At 42.0% G+C, this 23,125-nt stretch overlaps 1 protein-coding gene across 4 annotated transcripts in view; it reads right to left on the bottom strand.

Annotated features, from left to right (window-relative positions):
- Positions 1-6,514: 6,514 nt before the first annotated feature.
- The window catches only part of THRB (thyroid hormone receptor beta), a 103,461-nt gene continuing 86,850 nt past the window's right edge, over positions 6,515-23,125 (bottom strand). For all 4 annotated transcript variants that reach the window (XM_084860430.1, XM_084860428.1, XM_084860431.1 and 1 more), the window contains 2 exons: positions 18,621-18,879; positions 6,515-14,709 (listed from right to left, as the gene is read on the bottom strand). In XM_084860430.1, the coding sequence (XP_084716556.1) occupies positions 14,468-14,709; positions 18,621-18,879 (501 nt within the window). In that variant the 3' untranslated portion in view covers positions 6,515-14,467. The remainder of the gene's footprint in view (positions 14,710-18,620; positions 18,880-23,125) is intronic.

The raw sequence follows: 23,125 nt of genomic DNA, 5'->3' as shown, positions 1-23,125 counted from the left end.
ACAGCTAAATCAATGGCAGTAGTTAACCCCTGCCTTCTCAGGCTAACGGCAACATCCAAGCACACCAACTGACATATTAACAGATGCTACTGAGTATATAGGCTTCACCACACAAGGCTAAAATCCTGCATCCTTACCAGGGCTTCTGCTTCCAGATTCTGTGCAGGATTAAGATCAGCTCCTTTACACAAGCAGACACATGCTGTTTTTATTTGTCTGCAAGTTCTATAAGTTTCATTTTACAGCCACTAGATGGCACTGCTGTTATGGCACCATTACAGAAGTACACAGCTTCATCATGCTTCCTAGAGAAAAATCAGACTTTCCCCGTATTTTACAAAAGCAGGATAAAGGTAATAAACCATGGAAGGGTCCCTGGAGGTTGACAACATCATGTAAAGGACCCACAAACTTCTGTGAGTAACCAATCTGGATCACACAATGTAAGTCCCATGTGGAAAAGCCCCATAGCACCTTGTTACCATCATTTATCAGGGGATCACTTACAATGGCATGCATGTAGCCACTCAGTTGTCTGTCTGTATCATCCTGCTGAGTGGTAGGAATTTTAACAGGGGTAAACCCCCCCCCATCCCCAGGAGCACTGCTACGCCTGAGGCCCTGGGACCCTAACCCTGAATTTATTTTGCAGAGCCCTGGATCCATTCCAGAGACCTGAGTGATGATTGGTGCCAATGGACGGCTTTTTTTCTCAGTTTAATTGCCATGCATGGGGCAAGTTTCAAGGGGGGTTGCAGCTGGGGAAGGAAGGGTTAAAACTCTCCCTTCCCCACATCCTGCAACATCAAACACACACACCCCATCTTCCCCTGCATGGCAATTAAGCTGAGGGGGGAAACTTTCCCCTTTGGTTTGGGATGATCTGGGTCGGGGTGCAAATTTACAGAAGAATTTATTTGAGATTATTTGGATGAGAAATGAATTGGCTGGCTCTGCCTCCTGTGAAATTTCAATAAATCCTAGTGATTATTTCTAGCTTTGCACATATAGATATAAATTAGCATATGAAGATTTTATGCAGATTTGTGTCCTATGGGCTGGGGCCCTGAATCATTTAAGTGCCTAGCACTGCCCCTGGCCAGAACTATGGTCCTATTCTGGCTCAGGCCCCCCTGTAGCTGCATTTTATAAACAAGAGACATAGCCAGTCTCAAGACATGTAGCCAGTCTAAGTGCATTTGTTGAATTATGTGCTTAAAGTATGAAAGTATCCTGAAACACTTTTTCTATAGTCTTGTCAATAAGGAAAAATTACTGGGTCCATTGAATTCACCCGTGCTGGCAGGGGGACAGATGGATCCAGAGAAGTGCCCCGTTCCACATCAGCTGGTTGTCAGCAGCAAACTGTCTCTGAACATGAATGTTGCATATCGCCACGATGACTAATAGCCATTGATAGACGTTCCCTCAATGAATTTATCTAATCTCTTTGAAGCCATCTAAAGCAGTGGCTATTACCACATCCTGTGGCAGTACATTTCATAAATTAAATTATACGGAGGAGGGGAAACATGAAAAGTAGCTCAAGATCAGGATATACTTACATCTCTGTGACTTTCAAATGGAATCAATAAAACTAAATTCTTTTACAAAAGCCATTTGGTTGATATTCTTATGCTTACTGATACACATCCAATTTCTATTAATTTCTTCATTGTCTCATATTAGAAATACTCTACTAGGACTGCTGTTGTGTGCTGTTGTAAGATGATTACGCTGTGAATATACCAAGTGAATCATTCAGTTATATAATGTGTTTGTTATACTACTCCCCTTAATGGAAACAAATGACCTTTGATCTTGGCAGATGAAATTTTATTTCTGGCAAGCTATTGGTAATGGTAGTGGAGGAATGGATATTTTGTAAAAAGCCATCTGGATCCAAAAAAAGGCAAGAGATGCAATCTTCTTGAAAAAAACCCAAACCCAAATGCTCAGAGATACATAAAGTAAGATACAGCTAAGGCAGGAGATTGGAAATTGAGCCATCCTAGATTTTTAGATTACTCAAGGCCTTCACAACATGTGACCTGTAAACAAAATGTGGGTTTGTCTTCATGATTTTCAGACTCTCACCCCATTATATCTAGCCTGCCAACAGCAAAGTAGCCAATGGGAGCTGTTGGCCAACCCTTACCAACTCCAGTATGAGGCAGCTGATGGAAGAGGCTGCAGCCATGCCTTTTCTGCGCTGCTCTGTGGGTAGGGATGCTGAAAGTTCCATAAAGTTATACAGTGTGTTGTCCATCCCTGAACTAAAACCAAGGCCATGTTTCTTGGAGACTATGCATATTGACCAGAGAATGTGCATATTGCCAGGAGAAACTTAAAAATCCTGTCAAGATATGCACATTCCCCAGGGATGATTAGCTTTTCACATTGATTTCAATGGGAATGAAGTACAACTAACAGTGGCTGCAATCCTATGCACATTTACCTGGGAACACAAGAGAGGTTATTCTTGACTAAATATGCATCACATTGCACTGTTAATCTGGATTCAACCCATAATAACTGTATTTCTTTCTCTCTTTCTTTTGCCTCACCTTACTTTTTCTCTCCCTGTGGTCTTTTTCCTTCTTCAAGCACTTCTGCGCAAAAGAGGTAATGCTGGGTTTTCAGTATATTTAAATATTTCAAAGAGTTGGGGCGGGGACTGGAAACCTACAATCTAAATGTTTAAACAACATGAAAATATAGATCATGACCCTAAAGAAGTTCTAGTTGTGGCCAACATCTAGTGGTCCCACATGGTTATGCACACCTAGGTCCACATAAAAAAGATGCATCCAGCCAATTCAGATGGAGAGTGGATAAGAATTATGAAGCAGATTTCTCTGAAATGTATTTCATAATTCAAGTGTAATTCTATATCCAACGTAATGGGGTGCCCTTCTTGTTTGAATAAAAGCTTTCAGATGGCGTTGTATCATTGACTAATACTTTAAATTCATTATTGTGTAGTAATGAAATCATAACAAGAGTCTCATGACTCTGATCAACTATTTCCCAAGAGCTTAGCAGGAGGGTGGAGACATTGTTAACACTAAAGCAAGGCATAGCATTATGGGAATGAACTTGCATGAGCCTCTAGTTTGTGCATTCCTCCCTCTTCTCTGCATGTTGCTTTAGAACAAGGGTGCTGAACCTGTTTCAGCCTGGGCCCTGAATTCCATTTTGAAGAAGCTCTTGGAAGCCGCATTCTAGGGGTGGCTGGCTGGGGCCAAAGGCAAAGGGAGCAGGGCCAACATGTCAAAAAAAAAAATGACAGCATCTTTTCCCTTAAATGCTTTTTCTGCCAGTAACTAAGCCTTGGGAGAGGCATTGCAGCCTTTTAGGCTTGGGGGAAAAACTGCACAAAAGCCAGGAAGCTACCCAGTGTTCGATGGTTGGGGAGAAGGGGGTGGAGACCGGGGACAGGGGTGTGGCCATCTGGGGAAACTTGGAGGGCTGGATTGGAACCCCAGGCGAGCTAGATTTGGCCCCCAGGCTGAGGTTCTGCTACTCTTCTTTAGAATTAGCCACCATTCCCCATGGCATCCAAACCTGGAGAACTGTAGTTTGCTCTGTTGTTAGTTCAAACAAGTAACCAGGCTCAAACCAAAGACTGACTGTGGATAGCTGCTCAGATTGATGCCAAGGGGGTGCGGCATTTGGGCTCTGCTTCAGACAGTAAAATAATTTGAGCCAGGATGAGGCTGCTGCTGGCAGACAAAACTTAAAAGCCCCTTAAAATGCTCAAGCAGAGTATTTTCATATGCTGATTTGGATGCCAGCTAGGGATGGGACAGATATTAGTTTTATTTGCATTTTAATGTGAATGTACCTAATTCACACTTCCTGAACCAATATGTGAACTGAAATGCAGTTACCCTTTGGTATTCACACATTTTTGGCAGAAAGGCGGGATGTGAAATAAATAAATACATACATATTTTCCAAATATGGCGGCACATTTCTCCATTATAAAATGCATAGAAAAATGCAGACATTAGGACTTCCAGTCGGAGCCAATGTCGCCCTGGCAGCATTCCGCTGAGCCTCTGCGGGACGCTATCTCAAACAGCTTTTTAAAAGGTTGAAAAACCTTTTCATCTCCCCCCTGGAATTAAAAGGGGAGGCAAGAGCAGCATCTGGATGAAGTTTTGGAAGATTAGTCCTCTGTGCGAATTAGCAGGGGGGCTGGTCTCTGAAACTAGCCTGCCAGAGCTTAATCATCGCTCAAAGTTGTTTTGAACCTCCTATCTAATTAGGAGAAATCAGGGCTGACGTGCTCCATTGTAGTTTATGGATTAAGAAATACCAACACTATCTGAGGAATGGATTAAGAAATATCAATAATATTTGAGGACCTGCAAGATCTCTTTGAAGAGAAGGATGGCTACATCAAGGAGAAAAAAAGGATCTCCGCCTATCATGCCCCCATTCCTCCCTTGGCAAAGGCTCCGAGAACCGAAGATACAGGGGAGCTACTTGCACTGATAAAAACTTTGTCTTCACAATTTGCTGAACAGGCTAAGAGGTTGGATACAATTCAAAATTCCATCACCGCCCTGCAAGGGGCTGTGGATTTAATATACACTTCTTGGCAAAAAACGGAGGCGAAGGTTAACGAGCTGCAAGATCAGGTGGCAGTGAATGAGACTGCATCACAAGCTTTTTTCAACAATTTTTCTGTCAGAATCTTTCAACTGGAGGCTTTTGCACACAGGGCAAATGTACATAGCATTGGTATTAAAGATTTATCTACTGATGTAAATGTGTCTACTTTTGTAGATAAGCTTTTGCATGAGATAATCCCTGTGCCATCTGATTATTCACTTGATATTGAGCAGGCATTCTGTGTGTCAAATGCCAAAGGGACTGGTTATACGATTATAGTCCAGTTTGCAAGAATCTCCACAAAAAAATTATATCCTGCGTTTGGCAAGAGAGGGTGGAAATCTTTTTTGGAAACAAGATAAAGTTATGTTATTTCCGGATTACACCAAAGAAGTTGCTGATAAAAGAAGGCAATTTGGCAAGGCGAAAAATATGGTGAAACAAATGAACTTACACTATCACTTAAAATGTCCTGCTACATTTTGCATTTTTTCTGAAGGTCAGATGAGGAAGTTTCTAAATCACGAAATGGTGGAGGCGGGGCTAAATGGAAAATCACATGAGATTTCTGTTCCAGCCCCATGGACTGGAATCTACAAACATGTTTTGTTAACTGGTTATGTTTAGTCTTTAAGATTCAGGGTAGGCCAGAGATAATTCCTCATATATATATATATATATATATATGTATGTATGTATATGTGTGTGTGTGTGTGTGTGTGTATGTGTATATATATATATATATATACACACACACACACACATACATATATATGTGTGTCCTTTCCCCCCCTTTTTTTCTTTTCTCATTTTTTTTCTTTCTCTCTTTTCTTTAAATCCTTTCTTTTTAAAATTGATATGATATACTGTATTTAAATCTACTGTTTGAGGGAGTATAGAAACGTGCACACTCATTTATATATCTAGTACAAAATACATTAGTGATTGTTGTAAGTTTGCTTTTAAGTTTTATTATATAACATTAAATTTATTAGTGATTTGTTATTATTATCATCTATCCTTTTTAATCTTATTATTATTATCATTATTATGAGACTGGTTAGTAAGATTTTTGGCTGGTTAAATTGTTAAGCTTTACTATTATATGTTAACTGAAGGCTTCCATAGTTACTGGAAATGAATTGTAGGCCTGCTTCCTTGTTATAAGACTGATGATATGATATTGAAATGTAAGGTTGATTACTTATGCTGTAGTGAATTGTAATATTGCCAATGTTATAGGTATAATTTTTAAGTAGAATGGGATTTGAAGTTTGTGTGTAATGGAGTTTAAATTTAATCCTTTTAAATAACTTTTTCATAAATTTTTTTTCTTCATGCTTTCTTCTTCCATCTTCTCCTGTTTTCTTTTTTCTCTCTTTCTTTTTCTCTTTTTCATTATTGCTGTGTCCTCCTAAGAATATTGTATTGTTGGGAAACTGTAATTATTGATTAGATTGTTGGTACTGTTTATTTCATTTATAAAGATAAAAAATAGAATAAAAAGTATTTTTTTAAAAAAAGAAAAATGCAGACATTAGGGGAAAGTGCACACCAAAATTATTAGTGAAATAATGCACAAAAGTACACTGTATCAAAGGGAAATTTCTGGCAAAAATGCATATGTTAGGCAAAATGGTGTACAAAAATATGTATTGTAGCAGAAATGCACGTGAAAACGGATGCACATTTTTATGTAGATTTTTTTTTTTAATCACAAACTGATTTGGAAACGGGACAGAATGAACTGAAGATTGGCAACATGAGAAACCGAGAGAAACCGAAATGGACATATTTGTCCAACCCTAGTCTCAGCCAGTCGTAATATTCAGGTGCAACGATCTCAGTTAAAAACCTTGAATGAAGAAACAGAAACCATAGCTCAGTTATAAGATGTTTCTTTTTAGAATTAAAGCTTACACAGTAATCTATGCCCACTATAGTCATAATTACATATTAATATCTGCATACAAAAGCTATGTAAAAATTATATTCTTCCCCCAAATATACAAATTTTCTCTTCAGATAGTTTAAAACATTTGTGACCACATATTTTAATATAGTTTAGGCTGAAAAAATATTAACCATCTAGCATATCACTTAACACTGTTTGAAAGAGAAAAAAACAGAACAAAACTAACAAAAATTCAAGACTCCTATCCCAGAATCCTCAGATTTTCAAATAAATCCATGTAATTCATATATAGTCTCAGGGCATGAATCCAAATCATAAATAGGCCAAATCTAAAACCCAACTTTTTTAAATCTTGAAAAGAACTTAATATTATGGAAGGAAAAAATGAACTCATTTTGAGCAATTTAAAAGTAAAGACATAGGAAACAAAAAAACGTTTAAAAAGAAAGAAAAAAGTGTCACTCATTCATGCCCGAATATGATCTTATTTAACACTAGTTCTGTTGTAAAATTAAATAAAGTGTCATTAAATGTTTTACATTGTGCTCAGTAATTTACATCAATTCCATCTACACTGGGATGTAGATTTACATTTGATTGTCTTGTGCATAAATAAGGGTTAGCTTTATAAAGTTAGGTAAACTGTGCAAATAGACAGTCACAAACAGCTTATTACCTGCACAATATTGCTTTTGAAGGCGACATCGTTGAAAGTGAATTGATACACATAAGCAATGCAGACTCTTTGCATTTGCTAACATTTATACAACACGATAAAAACTTTGTGAGAAAGGCCAAACCTTTTTTTTGTCATTGTGGTTGGTTTTCGTGTATGTGCGTATTTTAAAAAAGCAACATTACTTTGTTCTAAAATAAATGTGCTCTCTTTTTTAAAAATCTTTCATGTGGAAAATAAACCTCTACCACTCTAGAATATTGTGTCTCTATAAAGATTTATATAAGGGTTCTATCATAGTAGTATCAAAAGGAAATATCTGATAAATCTAGTTATCTGCATAAAACCACAATAACAGGACAAAGCAGAGCTTCTCCCTTATGTCTTGGTGCCTCCAATGTTGCAAAAAGGCAGGCAAAGAACACTTGCTTATTAATATGCCATCTACAAGTGCACAGTGTTTACAATGTTTGTCTCATTAACCTCTCAACAACTATGTGAGGCAAGGGACTATTCTGGAACATAAGGCAGAGAGACAGTGGCTTGCCCAAGGCCACCCAGCAGGTCCTTAGCAGAGCTGGGAAATAAACTCAGACACTGCTAACGCCATCAGTCTTAAGATTCTTATCATATGGACCACACTGGCTTTCAAGTGAAGTGAGAATTAATGAGTCTTCCCTGGTTTTGATTCTAATTGCTGATGGGGAGAAAAAAGGTTAATCTTACAAGCACTGGCTACATCTGAAAACCATAGGACTGGCTGGTTTTGCTTATGATTTATGCAGCAAGTCAATATGACACCTACATGATAGAGTTCAATAGCATAAAATCTGTCACCGACAATGACATACCCTTCTTGTTGCCAATAGCACAATAGGCAGATTTGAAATACAGTAATTTCCAATTCTTTCTTTCTTTCTTCCTGTGCTCCGGTCTGTGCAATGGAGCCATTATTTAACACGACGATAATCACAAATGTCTAATTCCAACATCTATATTTTGGCACAGTGTTGTTGCTTTTAGAAATGGTTATCTCACTGTAAAATACATCATCAAACAATTACAGAACTCAGTTGCGACATAAACCCAGTGCAGCTTAAACACTTGTTGTTTAGAGCACAAAACATTAAGATGACAAATCTTTTTTTTAATAACGAAAAACAACATCTTATGTCAAACACTCCACTTGCTACTACACCTAGAGCAGAAAGCAAAATTGAGAGCCAGGTGGCACCGTGAACAAGCGGGACTAGTGCTGTGAAGTGAAAAATTCAGCTCTGTTGTACTTAGTCAAAAGATCCACCCCTTGTAGAATAATCACTGGGTGTAGGTCTTATTACTGTGAATAGTCATTCTGAAATTTACTACTCAAGATGCTGCCCACGATTTTACAAAATCTTATAGATAATGTGCCAGCCTTTGCAGGATTGGGGACTATGTTCCCAATCAGATAAAAGCCAGATAAAAAAAAAATCATCTGAGGGCTCAGATCCTAACATAGGTCCCAATTCTGCTCTCTCTCCCTGGTGTGAATGAACAGGGAAATCAAAAGTCAGTGGAATTACAAATGAAAAATTGGAGTGACTGAAATTGGAACATCCTTACATTTTGCTAGATCAAGACTCGCTGAAGTGGAAGGTGGCTATTGAGCTGTGACTGATGACTAATGGAAACACATGTCAATGAATAAGTGTCTGTATAGCATAGTATGCATTGCTAATCAAATATCACTCCTAATACTTTTGATGAAATGGTGACTTAGTTTTTAGAATACCGAATAACAAAGAGCTAAAACATGTGCTTCAATATTGACCTATAATGCTGGGTGGTAGTCCTAAACATTTTAAGTGCCATCCTAAGAGATCTGTGTAACTGGCTTCCTGTTGTCTTCTATTATGGGAAATGTATCATCATGGACATTCCTCATTGGAGGAGGGGCAGCTGTTCCCCTGCTCATAGAATAGGAAAGCTGTGGTGCTCCTTCTGAAGATTTCTTTTGTCTGACAGAAGGGGCCCTTTGTATACAACCCTCTGGTTTATACTTTACTTTAAAGGAAGTCTCATCAATTCCAATGGGGCTTAGGGATAAAGTAGGTGAAGGATTAGGGATTCATTATTGGATGCCCCTTCTAAGCTGCAATCCTATACACACTTACATGGAAACAAACATGTATACATTGTATAGGATTTCAGCCATGGGACAGGGAGTAGGGGGAGATTTGATCAGCATCATAACACTGGGTAAGGGTTTTTTTGTTTTTACCATTCCTCCCTGCACTCTGATCTAAACCAAGCTATGCCAAGCTGTCACCTGCATTGTTAGGGAAAATGTGTGTACCCATATGTTTTCCCTAATGAGCCAAACAGGAGCAGGCGAATGAGATTTACATCATGAAAATGGCATGCGGGGGGAGGAGTTAAATTCCCCCCTCGCCTAGCTCTAATCCAATTTGCCCTGCCACACCCTTCACAGCTCCTTTTATAAGACACCAAAAAGACAGACGATCCAGTCATGGATCTTCAACATCTTGTCAACTTTCAAGGGTGTCTAGGGCTGGTACTGAAGACTTTCAACAAAAACAACTCCTGAACTGAGACTTGCAACCTGCCAAAGGTGAATCCAGAACAACACTCTTGTCAGATTTAATTTCACTTCAGTTTTGTCCCTTATTATCCCTGTGCTAAAATGTACTTGCTACTTTGTCTTTTTTAAACTGGAGCTTGAGTCTTCAAATATGGACTAAATAATGCTGAATTCACACAGTTCCACCATATGTCCCCCTATATGTTTGATGGCATGTGCCCCCAAAAATGGGGGAAGAGGGCAACTTCAAGAAGGATTCAACTGGCCAGGTTTAATTTTTACCAAGCAAAATTAGTGAGGTAACTATGGCCAAAGGGAGCATGCACATGATGGCACACATTCAGCGCAAATGTGTGTTTTTAAATATATTTTGGTAAGGAAGATAGGATTATGGCCAATATGAGGGATCGTGCCAGATCTCTGATGAATGACTAAAGAATAATAGACCATGGGATGCAGTGTGGACTGTGCAATGCCCTTGAGGAAATATTAGTAGCAGGTGGTCTGGACACATCCTGGGTACTACTCTCTCACTAGCCACAACTATTTCAACAGGGCTTGCAAGGGATGTTTATGAAGGTTATACTGTAGCATTTTCTTTGCTTATCAAATAAGCTAATGAGGGTCATTCCAACTTCCTATATATTTGTCAGTCATATTTAAAAAAAGAAAGGCAGATAATTGACAGATCTGTCTGCCTGGGTGGGTTGTTGATCAATTGTACATTTTAAATTTGTACATTTTGTTGAACATTCCCTGAGTTGATCCAATCGTATTTTTGGATGACCTTTTTTAAGTGACTTAAGCTGGTGAAAGACCATGTGAAGTTTATTTTGAAACTTTGTATATGCTTATGCCATCAGAAGCTTGTGACACAAAAGCCTAGAATTGCTCCCTTACAGCAATAATTCTCTCTGTGGGGACAGGCAATATTAGGTTCTGTAGCCCTATCTGGACTATCAAGAGAACACCCTCGACCTCCATCCTGTACAGGCCAATAGAGCACCTCCTCCATGAGCTGGACTTTCTGGGGGAAAACCTTGATAGGCCAAATATAGCCCATGAGCTTTACGCTGCCTTCTCCCTGATCTGTACCAAACTACCAAAGATGTCTTCTCATTGACATTACTGAGCAAGCTCTGGTGCTGTTTAAAGGTTTGTATGTTTGCCTCCACAACACAACCAACCCCATATTCTGAATTACGCTCCTGTCAAACTATGGATATGGGTTTTACAGCAAAGCAATCTGAAGTTTGGACTTTTGTTTTGTAGAAGTTTAAAAAAATTGAAGTCAAATACTATCTCTGTTTCTGTAGTGATTGTTTAGAATGGGGTGGGCAACTTTGGGGGCACTGGGGATCACTTTCAAGCCCACCAGGCCCCCCTGCAGGCTGCAATCCTGTTGCCACCATGCTACTGAATTTGGAGGGGATGGCAAAAAAAAACAAACAAACAACTATGGAGGTTTGCTGCCAAATTTCAGCAGCACCATACGGACAATTAAAAAGGGCAAACTTAGCTTGTTTTCAAGCTAAATTTGTCCTTTTTAGCCCTCTGTAGTGGTTTGCTGCTGAAATTCAGCAGCAAGCTGCCGGTGGGGTTTTTTTTGTTGGCACTGCTGTGAATTTTGGTGGTGCAGCGGGGCCACACTAGAGAACGGAAGGGCTGCATGCACATGCTGCCCACCCCTGGTTTAAGAGTACCACCACCTCATTCTTCAAGAATGTAAAAAAAATGCATTGACTTAATTTAGCATTTACTAACATGGGTCACAATCAATGGGTCACAACTCAGGCATATTTAAGCCATTGAGATAACTGAGTTTAAGTACACCTCACTCTGTAGTAGACTGGGGCCATAGACTTAATAGGAGTATAGGTATCAGTGGTATCCACACATAGGAGTATAAGTATCAGTGGAGCAGGCCAGATGGTGATTCAGTGCACGACCATTCAAAAGACTTCCTTCATGGATGGAGTGAAGCGTGGCTGAAACGAACTCTGCAGTTCTGATTTTATCCACAGTGACAGTCTACCTGAGTGCAGAATTTTCTATGTGACTCCAAGGCTGGAGCTTTAGCTACTAATCTGGGTTAGGATCCAAGACCCGACCTGGGTGCACCCAAGGATTTGCAATATGTTGAACTTTCTTTCTTGAAACACACGGACTTCCATGCCATAGCATACCCTGCTCCTGGAATCCCTCTTGATTGCAAAGGCATGCAAGCCCCAAGTCCCTTTGCTATGTGGAATTAAACGCACATGTCCTTGGATCCTGGAAGTGTGATCACAGGGTCTATAATCTTTGTTACTTATTGATATGTGAACACACAGAAAAGAATGGAAGGATTCATAGAACATACTTTGGGAATAAGTTAGCTGAGTTGCCAAAAAAGAAAAAGAGGAGGTCCCTTCTGATACATCACACTAAACTGAGAGCAATTCATAGCAAAGAGGTTACATATTTCAGGAACTGCATGCACTAGAATGGCTGGAAACAGAAGGCTTCCTTAAGTCCTCACCATCAAAACAGATCCAAACATACTGGTGCCATGACTCCTGCTTAACAGAATAGAGTAACAGGATATCTTGCTTTGAACACATCAGCAGAGAAAAAGCTGATTTTAGGGAAGTGGGGGAAACAGCAGACAGCTAAGCCCCAACTGCATCAAAATGGCCATCATGGGGAAAACGGGTTAGGCCTGGATTCACACAACATTTTAAGTTTATTTACCATTTATGGAAAGGGGAGACAGGGGTCATCCTGCTCCTCCATGGATGCAGCTCTCAGTTTAGCCCAGCAATACAAATGATCTTCAGAGCTGGGCTTAGGGAGAAACATTCAGACCATTTCCTCGTCTCAATGTTTCATCAGCAATGACAAAAAAGTCACTATGAACAGATAATAAGCCCCCACAGTGGTTGTGGAAATGGGCCGTCAATTGTTGGGTTCCAGCAGTAGAGCAGGGGTGGGCAACTTCAGAGAGTTTTGGGGGGGGCAATCTCTCACCTCCAGAACCTACCATGGGCGGCACCCCCTACTGCTGAAATCACTGCCAAAATTCAGCAGCAATTCAGCATTAGCAAAAAAAGCCACATTTTAATTTTAAAACAAGGAATGTGGCGAAGCCGCGCATTATTTTAATGCATAATCGTGCTCCCAGAAATCTCAAGAGAGCATGAATTTCCATTGAAACAAGGTGCACTGTCCCCACGCGCCTTGATTTAAAGTGAAAATCCAGCTTTTTGCCACTGCCATAATGCCAAATTTGGCAGCAATCTGGCAGCAGCAACTTGGCACACGTTGGAGGCCACAAAAAAGGCTGCGGGGGGGCATATGACCCACAGGCCATGTGTGGCCCAACCCTGCTGTACCTATAAGAACAAAAATAACGATAGCATATTCCTACTTTCTTGTGTGTATTTTTCCAAGATCATTTATGTGTTTGAGATTTCAGAGAAAACCTTGCTCTTCCCAAATCACCCAGATCCAGAGACCTGGAAGCCATCTTACATGCACAATGTACTTATGCAGATGTGGATTACCTTACTCAGATCTTCATTACCTTACTCAGATCTTCATGTGCCTGTGACTTTGCTTCCTCTATGGAAATGAATGAGGCAGTCCTTATACGATGGAATTTTCAGTGTGCCTATCAGAGCTCCAGCACCCAAAAGAAATGAAGGGATTGAGGCCAAAGCCATCAGATTGCAGAATGAAGCCTGGATGATGAATGTAGGCATCTTTCCTCATTTTGCTACATGAAGTCAAATTGGTTTAAGAAGACTTGGCGTAGTGTGGAATCAGAATGTCAGTCCTTATTCTGGTAGGCCTGCCCTGCACATGCACACCTTGGATAAAATATGGGAAATAGAAGCAAATGTGGGATTTTACCCACATTGGAGCATTGTTAAGACTTTGACTTATTAGGTTTTTTAAAGGATGTAAAAGGTAGAAAGGTTTTTGATTTCTATGATACTCATAATGTCATCAAAGAAATGATGCAATTACGGCAATGTTTTCTTATGCGCAGCCAATAACCACTAGAAACTATTGGTACGATCAGGTGAAAGTTAGGCAGGGGAAGGTTGCAATCCTAAACACACTTATCTGGGAATAAGCCCCAGTGACTTCAATATGGCTGACATGTATAGGATTGCACTGTAAGTCCTACTGATTTCAGCTGGACTTAGGCATGAGTAACACTTGTTAGATTGTGCCAAATACTTCAACAAGGAGGTCTCATATCCTGAAAAGTGAGTTAATACTGTATAAAATATGGCAGAATTTTAAAAATATAAAGATCAGAATATCTATTTATTTTTCCAGACATTTCAGCTTATTTCCTGGTCTCTCTCCAAACAGTGATGAGTGTGAGCTTGTGATCACCTGAGTGCTGGTGAATGAAAGCAATTCACTTAAATTCTCAATGTCAAACTCTCAAAGGATTCACATCAAAAGGACTAAAAGACACACAAAAATAATGCAATCATCACAAGTACCCGCATTGAAGGGACATAGTCATTCGTGCCTATTAAACATAACCCTCGAAACAAAACAAGGTGGAACAAAATGGGAATGGACTCCAAAAATAAAAAAGAACACTAGGCAATGGAATGAAATGACACCCAGTAGTGCTATAGGAATTCTGAGAACCTTTCCAGTCTTTTTAATCCTCAAAAACTTCCAAGAACAAAGGGGGAAAGAGTTCTGTTGGGCATTCCACCTTCATGTGCAGGAAGCGGCTAGCGTGGCAGGCTCCAATCATACGTAGGTCTGTCACTTTCATCAGCAGTTTTGGCCAAAAGTGTGCAATGTGGTGCTTTCTGTAGTTGATGTAGTGTTCAAATGCCAGGAGGAAGCCCTCTTGACACTTTTCTATTCGCTCAACGCTGATGAGACCTGGGCGATCTGTGTAATTCAGATGAAAGACTGAAGTTATTCACTTGCATTCATTCAATTCTCCTTTAAAAGGTGAGAAATGGAGAGCTCAGAGAAATCTGACAAATTGATTTAACAGAGTGGTAGACTCCCAGAGTAACTTAAGTCCCATTGGTTTCAATGGGACTGCTCTAAGTATGACTAATCTGGTATATTTCCTGGTTCAGCCTGACACGGCATCCCTGAAGCTACAAAGGGCCGGTGTGAGTAGTAGTCTCTTGTGGGAAAGGGTGTGAGTAGTAGTCGGTAGTCGGCCGGTGTGAGTAGTAGTCTCTTGTGGGAAAGGGTGTGAGTAGTAGTCGGTAGTCGGCTGGTGTGAGTAGTAGTCTCTTGTGGGAAAGGGTGTGAGTAGTAGTCGGTAGTCGGCCAGTGTGAGTAGTAGTCTCTTGTGGGAAAGGGAGAGCTAGAACATGGGAGAAACCAGCCTGTTTATCTCCTGTGCCCCAATGATCTCTGGATATCAATCAAACTGGAGAATTTAGACTTAAATTGTGCAGTGCAGAGCCAGGCAGATATGATGAATTCACTGCAAAATTAAGTGAACTGTTAATGTTCCAGAACACCGGCTGATTTGCAAGCTACTCCTAAACAGCTCCCGTATCTGTAGTGGCATAAAAATGGTTTGCTCTGCCACAGCTGAAAGAGCATCATTTGTGTCTTCAACACGGCAAAGCCAGCTCCCTTGGTCTCTCCAGCAGCATACAGTACACTCACAACAGCTCAGCATTTAGTGCCAGAAAAACCAGGCAGGGGGTGAGCTGACTCATGAGTCACGACGATATGTACTTGGCTGGGAGACTGCCTGGGAATACCGGGTGCTGAAGGCTTCCTGCACTGAGTAGGGGGCTGGATGTGATGCTTTTGTAGGCCCCTTCCAACCCTACAATTCTATGATTCTAAAGGCCCTTAGCATTACTTGCAAGGGCCACTGCATTGCTTTGTTCTCAGTGGGATCTTAGGGCCAAACTAAACATTCAGGTAACAAGGCATACTAGAGCTATGTGTGATAGTTTTCTTCACCTTTGTGTAAGCGTGCACAGCCCTGATCTAGATTAAGATTTGGAGCTAATGGAGGGTTTTTTTCCTCCCTTTAATGCCCCACTCTGATGTTGTTTTTTCCAAAATCTTCCCACAACAGGTGGGGGGAAGTTTAACACCCCTCCCCCAAGAGTACCATGGCCTAATCTGAATTCAGGGCCCATGTGCTTACACAAGGGTAAAGAAAACTATTCTGCATAGCTCTACTATGCATGATTACCTAAACATTTAGTTTGGCCCTTACTCTACTGCAAGAGCAGGTTTACCATCTAGGGGATACTCCTGAAGCCCCAGCTTTGCTCCTGGTTGCTCAGGTAACTCCCATTACATCTAGTCTGCAAACACCATCCCTCTCTTGATAACCATTTATTTATTATACTTTTGATCCCATCCTTCCTCAAAGGAGCTCATCATGATATACATGGTCCTCCTGCCTCCATTTGATCCTCACAACAACCATGTGAAGAAGATTAGGTTGAGAGGCAGTGACTGACCCAAGGTCACCTGGTAAGCTTCACAGATGAGCAGGATTTGAATCTGGGTCTATGACACCAAACCAATGTGTTTTACTTACACGTCCTTGGTCACTATCATGAAAGATACACCATTCAGTTTTGCAATGAATTCTTCAAATCTACCTGGGCTTTGCATAGCTAACACAGCTATCAATTGTTGTGAACCACCCAGAGAGCTTCGGATATGTTGTAGTACAGAAATGTAATTCATTAATTAATAATAAATAAATACAATGGTATAGTTTTCATAAAGGTTCTTTCTGATGTTACATTTGATGTTACATTTTTGTGGCTCCTAAAAGGCCCCCCAAAAGATCATTAAGTCTAGGGTCTAAAACTACCTAGCTACACCACTGCATGGGTAAAAGACACACCGTTACATGAGGCCAAAACATCTGGAGTACCACAAACTGCTCCCCCCCATGTTGTAAAGAATGTTTTAATAAGAACATAAGAAAATAAGAACATAAGAAGAGCCATGCTGGAGTGGACCAAAGGTCTATCTGGTCCAACATTGTGTTCGCACAGTGACCAACCAGCTGCCTATGGAAAACCCACAAGTAGGACATGTGAGCAGGAGGGTGCTATTGCCCTCGTTCCCCAGCAACTGGCGTACATAGGCTCACTGCCTCTGATACTGGAGGTAGCATATCGCCATCAAAACTAGTAGCCATTGACAGTCTTCTCCTCCAGGTATTTGTCTAATCCACTTTTAAAGTCATCCAAATTGGTGACCATCACTTCATCTTGTGGTAGCAAATTCCATAGTTTAAGTATGCACTGTGTGAAGAAGTACTTTTATCTGTCTTGAATCTCCCACCAATCTGCTTCATGGGATGACCCGGGTTCTAGCATTATGAGAGGGAGAAAAATGTCTCCCTATCCACTCTGTCCATACCATGCATATTTTTGTACACCTCTATCATGTCTCCCCTCACTAGCCTTTCCTCTAAGCTAAACAGTTCCAGATGTTGTAACCTTTCCTCATAGGGGAGTTCCTCCAGTCCCTTTTCTACACTTTTTCCGGCTCTACAGTATCCTTTTTTAGGTGTGGTGACCAGAACTGTACACAGTATTCCAAGTGTGGTTGCATAGATATGTATAAGGACAGTATAATATTGGTAGTTCTATTTTTGATTCCTTTCCTAATTATGTCTAACATGAAACCTGCCTTTTTCACAGCAGTCGCACATTGGGTCAACATTTTCTTCAAGCTATCCACCACAACTAGGGATGGATGAAAGGAACTTACCTTGTCCCGCAGCTTGCTTCGCGGTGTGGGGGAGGCGCTTCGATTCTCCCCCCGAAGTTCAGGCGAGGGGGGGAGGCACCCCGCCTCGCCCGGCCGAAATTCAAGCCGGGGGGGAGGCGCCCCATCCCTTGCCAGCGAAATTCAGGCCGGGGAGGAGTGCCCCGTCTACCCGGCCGCGAAAAAAAAAGTAAAAAGCAAAACAAAAACACACACCCGTGATAGGCTACGTAATGATTTGCGTAGCCTATCACGGCTAGATTTCCAAAGTCAGCCGTGATAGGCTACGTAAATCGTCATGTAGCCTATCACGGGTGACTTTTGAAAAAAAAAAAAAAAGCGCGTACATAAATGGCGGTGCCCCATATGCGCTGCCATTTGCGTTCCTTATTTTGGCATGTCTAGTCTACGTAAAGATTTACGTAGACTATGGCGAAAATAAGGGCAATGCAAATAGCGTTCCCTTATATTCGCTGTAGTCTACGTAAATCTTTACGTAGGCTACCCCTGTCCAAATAAAGAATGCAAATGGCGGCGCCCATGGGCGCCGCTATTTGCGTACGCGTTTTTTTTTTCCCCCAAAGTCACCCGTGATAGGCTACGTGACGATTTACGTAACCTATCACGGCTGACTTTGGAAATCTAGCCGTGATAGGCTACGTAAATCGTCATGTAGCCTATCACGTGTGTGTGTGTGTGTTTTTTTACTGTACTTTTTTATTTTGTAATGGCAGCGGCGGCAGCCAGTCAGGAGACCGGCCGCCGCCCCCGCCCCCACCGAACCGCCGCCGGGACCCGCCACCGAGAGGGACATTCGCCGAAGGTAAGTCCCATCCCGGGGGGGGGGGCCGGCAGAGAATTTCCCCAACACTTTCGGGGGGCCGAATGCGTCGGCACTCGGCCTCCCGAAGATTCGTGGAGAAATTCTCCGCCATCCCTAACACAACCCCAAGATCTTCTGACTTTTATTGAACATGTTCTAAAAGGGTTACTGTGAGCTTTTCACAGAGTACCTAACAGGCTGAGGGCATGATGACTAATAACTAAGATTGTAGTGCCTAAAATATTTTCATGCTCACCTGAAGACATCAGCAGTACAGCCTGAAGGAGGGCGACTTCCGTGTCATCGAGGTTGAATGATGACAGCGACATGCCCAGGTCAAAAATGGCATCTGATACTACTCCAAGACCCCCATTTTTCAGTTGGCCCCTTGTCACTGCCATCTCCCCGTTTAGTGTCAAAGTCTCACTCTCAGGGTCATAGCGTACTGCTGCTCTGAGGGACATGATCTCCATGCAACAGCCTTTCAGAAGGATTATCTGGTCTTCACACGGCAGCTGCAAAGAATGGCAAATGAGAATAAATGTTCACACAATTAAGAGAAAGGGCTTTCCCAAGCACTAAAAGGGAATATAAAAATGACCCTCCATGTATGAATGAAGTTTCAGTTCATTTCTTCTCTTTATATTGTTGCGACCACTAGGATCTGCTGAGAACATCTTCTTAACAACAACACCTGTAAGCCACCTTCAAACAGCAAGGGTGTGTACAGAACTGCACTTAATGTTGCCCTCACAGGTTTGGCACCTTTTCAATACTGATCTGCCTCAGTCATGTTGTTGTTGATATCTGCTGAGATTCGTGGAGTCAGTGGGGTGGGGAGTGAAGATGGTGCAGCCATACATTCAGGGTTGGACCCAGAATCTGCCTTCCCCAAGAGGAAGGGCTCCGCAACATGAAAGGTCTCCTTGCCAGGGGGTTTTTGGTCCCCCCTCCCCCACTACCAAACACACCCCATTCAGCAGGGTCTTCTGACTCTCTGTGCAGCATTTTCAGGGGGGTGGAGGGGCTACTGTGGAAAGGAAGGGGTGGGGAACTCCATTTCTGCCAGCACAGTTGATCCAGTGTAAATCTGGTTTCAAATCCCAAGATCTGGATCCAACCCCTTTAGGATTTTTAGGCTGCAATCATATACTCACTTTTCTGGGGAAAAGCCCCATCGAACTCAATGGGATTTACCTCTGAGCAGTCAGATACAGGACTGCACTGTTAATAATTTATATTTTTTAATCCGTCTCTCAACCGCATCCTGAAACTCATTGTCCAGTGTCAATGGAAATCATTCAAGGCAGGAAGCCATCTTGTTTTTATGTCTGTAACAGTAGTAACTGTTCTGACCCCATAACATAAGGTAGTTATTGAAACAAAAAAATCTGTCTTGTCTTGGGTTCTCTACAAGTTATTTTATTTTGAGTTCTGTCTAATCTTGACAAAAAACATTCTGAGTGGGCAATGGCATCTTGGCTTAGAAGAACTGAAAGTAATGCTCCAAGCCAGAAAGAGTTTTTAAAATGTCATCAGCTGCAAAGGAAATTTGACAATAATTGTACTGTTATTCCCTACCCCCACCCCAATTTGCCAGCTTTAGCTATATAGCACTTTATTCATAGGAAGACTGAGTCTTTTTTTACATGAGGCTTTTAACCTGCACCTTTACCGAGGCTTCTGCTTCTGGATTCTTTGTGGGATTAAGATCAGCTCCTTTACATGTGTTTTTTTTCCCTGTTTTTTCTTTCTTTCTCTGACTTTCTATATGTTCCATTACACAACCACTAGGTGGTGCTGTGGTATAGCAGAACTGCACAATTACAGAAGGCTTCTATGATGCCACTGAGAAACATACCAGACTTTCCTCATTAGGAAAAAATCTGTGATAATGGTTGCAAAGCACAGGAGAGGCTCTGGAGGATGACAACGTCATGTAAAGGACCTAAAAACTACCGTATGAACGCACAATAAAAGCTGTTCTGGGACAGAGAAAGGGAAAGAACAAGGGAGCATAGTACAGAATGAACCGGATAAGGAAGGAGAGACTAAGACCCGGTTTGCACGATTGCCAGTGCCCACTGTGGCTTAAATAAGCAACGGTGGATTGCAGCACATGGTGGACACCATTGTGAATATTCAAGCTGTGGTGGGCAGTTGCTGCAATTTATTGTGATGTGCAAACCCAGGCAGTAGGGTTGTGGGGTGTCTTGTTAACCACAGCAACAAGCCACCCTGCCTGGGTTTGCGTGTCACTAGTGGCTTGAATACTCACATTGGTGGCCGGCACGCATTGCAACCCACCGTAGCTTATTTAAGCCATGGTAGGTGCTGGCTTTGAGCTCTGGAAACACCTTGAGGTGCTTCTCTGGGGATCTGATGTGGAGCAGTGGATCTGTTGCTTGTAGTAGTGCTGAGCCTGTTTAGTTCCACCTATGTTCCATTTGTGCATTTGCAAATAAATCAAATATTATATCACACCGTACGTCTCCAATGATCTCTCCTTCCTGAGGAAGCAAAACCAAGGTGGGCAGTGCCCCTAGAACATCTCCCTGCTTGGGGACATGGGGAGCATGTAACAACCTTTGCCCCACAAGAAAGGCTTGGAAAACAGTGCTGGAAACAGCTGTGTTGCCCCTTTGCATTCATGGTCCTTCTAACACCAGATGTTATTGAGTACAGGAGCAATTCTTTAAAAGCATTTTGTGCCTCTCAAACCACAATTCCCAATGTATTGTCACCATCATAATCTTCCCACCATGAAGCATCGCATATTTATGTACTGCGAAGACCTAAATCTTTCTCTTTAAAAGAAAAAAGAAAAATTGAAGTGTGCCCCAAAAACACTGCCACCCATTTTTCCCTAAATGAAGACAACTCCATTTAAGGAGTTAACGGTTCTAACCATACAATGATACATACAAGAATGTTGTACACCCTTCCCTAGAAAGTGGGTATTTCAACCATCATGCTCGGGCCCCATTTCTTGTTTTCTCTCTTGCCAAAGCCATTCCCAAGGCCTGTTATAGTAGGTTAGTCACTGAATGTATAAAAGCCTAACATGTCGCAGTCACACTTACCATAATTAGGAGATGGGTCTATGCAGGTTGAATGGTAGCGCTATGAAAAGCAGAGGGGTGGGGAGGACAGTAGCTCAGTGGCAGAGCCCCGCTTTGCATGCAGATGGTCCCAGGTTCGATCCCTGGCATCTCCAGGTACAAGAAAAGAATCCTGCCTTAAAACCTGGAGAACCACTGCCAGTCAGTGTCAACAATACTAGCCTAGATGGACCAAGGGTCTGACTCAGTATAAGAAAGCTTCCTATGTTCCTATGTGTGTTCCTTCACACATGCTTCACTCACCCTCCAGGCCTGCCCCTCTGTCATTTCTTGCAACTGCTCCCAGGAAGGCAGCATCAGCTCCAATGAAGTCACTTCTGCCACCCACACAGGAAGGATGGGTAATGCAAGTAAAGGAGGCAAGGAATGTTTGGAACCCTCCAGCAGCTGCATGGATAATGGCCTGAAAGACTGGGAAGAGGCGTCTTACATGGGGAGAACGAATAGCAGGGCCAGTCTCAAGTGTTCCTCCCTTGCCAAGTGGTAGTGCTGGCATGAAAGGTGGAGCGGGATGGATAAGGGACAGAATGGGGCTTGGAAGAGCACAGATGCTGGAATGTGCAAGACAGCAAACTCTATTCACTTATGTGTCCCAGTCTATGGGTTAGATCTAGACTAAATTAGTCAAGCTTTAGTCCCATGGAACTCTATGGGACAAGGTAGTTCTTATGATTAACATCTTCCAATAGGACAAAAACAATGACTAACTTAGTTTGGATCCAACCCATTCCCTTCCTTTTTCAGCTTCCCAATGGGCCTTGGAAAACTGGAGGGGAGAGAAACTGGAATGAGCAGAGATCTTCTTGCCTACCCTTTTGGAAGTTCTCCCCACCCCACAGCTTTGCCAGAGAGCGCAGGGTGACCAATGGCCAGCAGGCCATTTATCTGGAAGTAACAAACTGTACCCACTGTAACATGCATTTGTTCAGGTTCTTTCCTAAATATGCTTTCTAGCTTGTTATAGAAATGATTATTACATGCCTCCCCCCAATACGCTCATTAAATTATGTGGGAAGAATACAGGAAAGATGGATTATTCTAGTCTAATTCTAGATTGATTCTAGCCCTGTATGCGTTATTTGTAAAGTTATAAAGCACTTATTCCATTGAGATAAGGAGAAGTTGCACTTCAGATGTCTCATGCCTTTTTAGGGCCCAATCTCAAGATCTGGTGCTCCAATGGGACTACCAGCACAATGTAAGAACTTTACTCTGGGTTTTAAGGAGACATATTTAGGATCCCATTCAGGCAAATAGCAAGTGAAGGACTGTAAAAGCCCAACAAACAACATAATGGGTTGGAGATTTAGGCTAGTGCAATTGAACTGGCAGAAGAGGACTTTCCCATCACTTTCTCCTGACAGTGGCCCCTAAAGTCCCCAGAAAATGCTACACAGAGGGTTAGGGAACCAGCTGAATCAGGTAGGCTGTGTTATGTGGTCTAGGAAGAAGGGGATCCCTGAAAATTGGGCGGAGGTGCCTCTGCCCAATTAGCTGGGATACTTCCTCTCCCCCTGCCCCCCCGTGCCACAGCCTACCCCATTCAGCAGCATTCCCTGACCCCTGTGTAACATTTGCAGGGGGATAGAGAGGCTGCTGTGCAGGGGGTGGGGGGAGTCTGCTTCCGCTAACCAAGTTG

This window comes from Heloderma suspectum, chromosome 5 (genome assembly GCF_057233095.1).
Source record: "Heloderma suspectum isolate Gila_16-S chromosome 5, 16-S_ref, whole genome shotgun sequence".
In the NCBI taxonomy this organism is placed as follows: domain Eukaryota; kingdom Metazoa; phylum Chordata; class Lepidosauria; order Squamata; family Helodermatidae; genus Heloderma; species Heloderma suspectum.
This window is presented reverse-complemented; position numbering and strand designations above follow the sequence as displayed.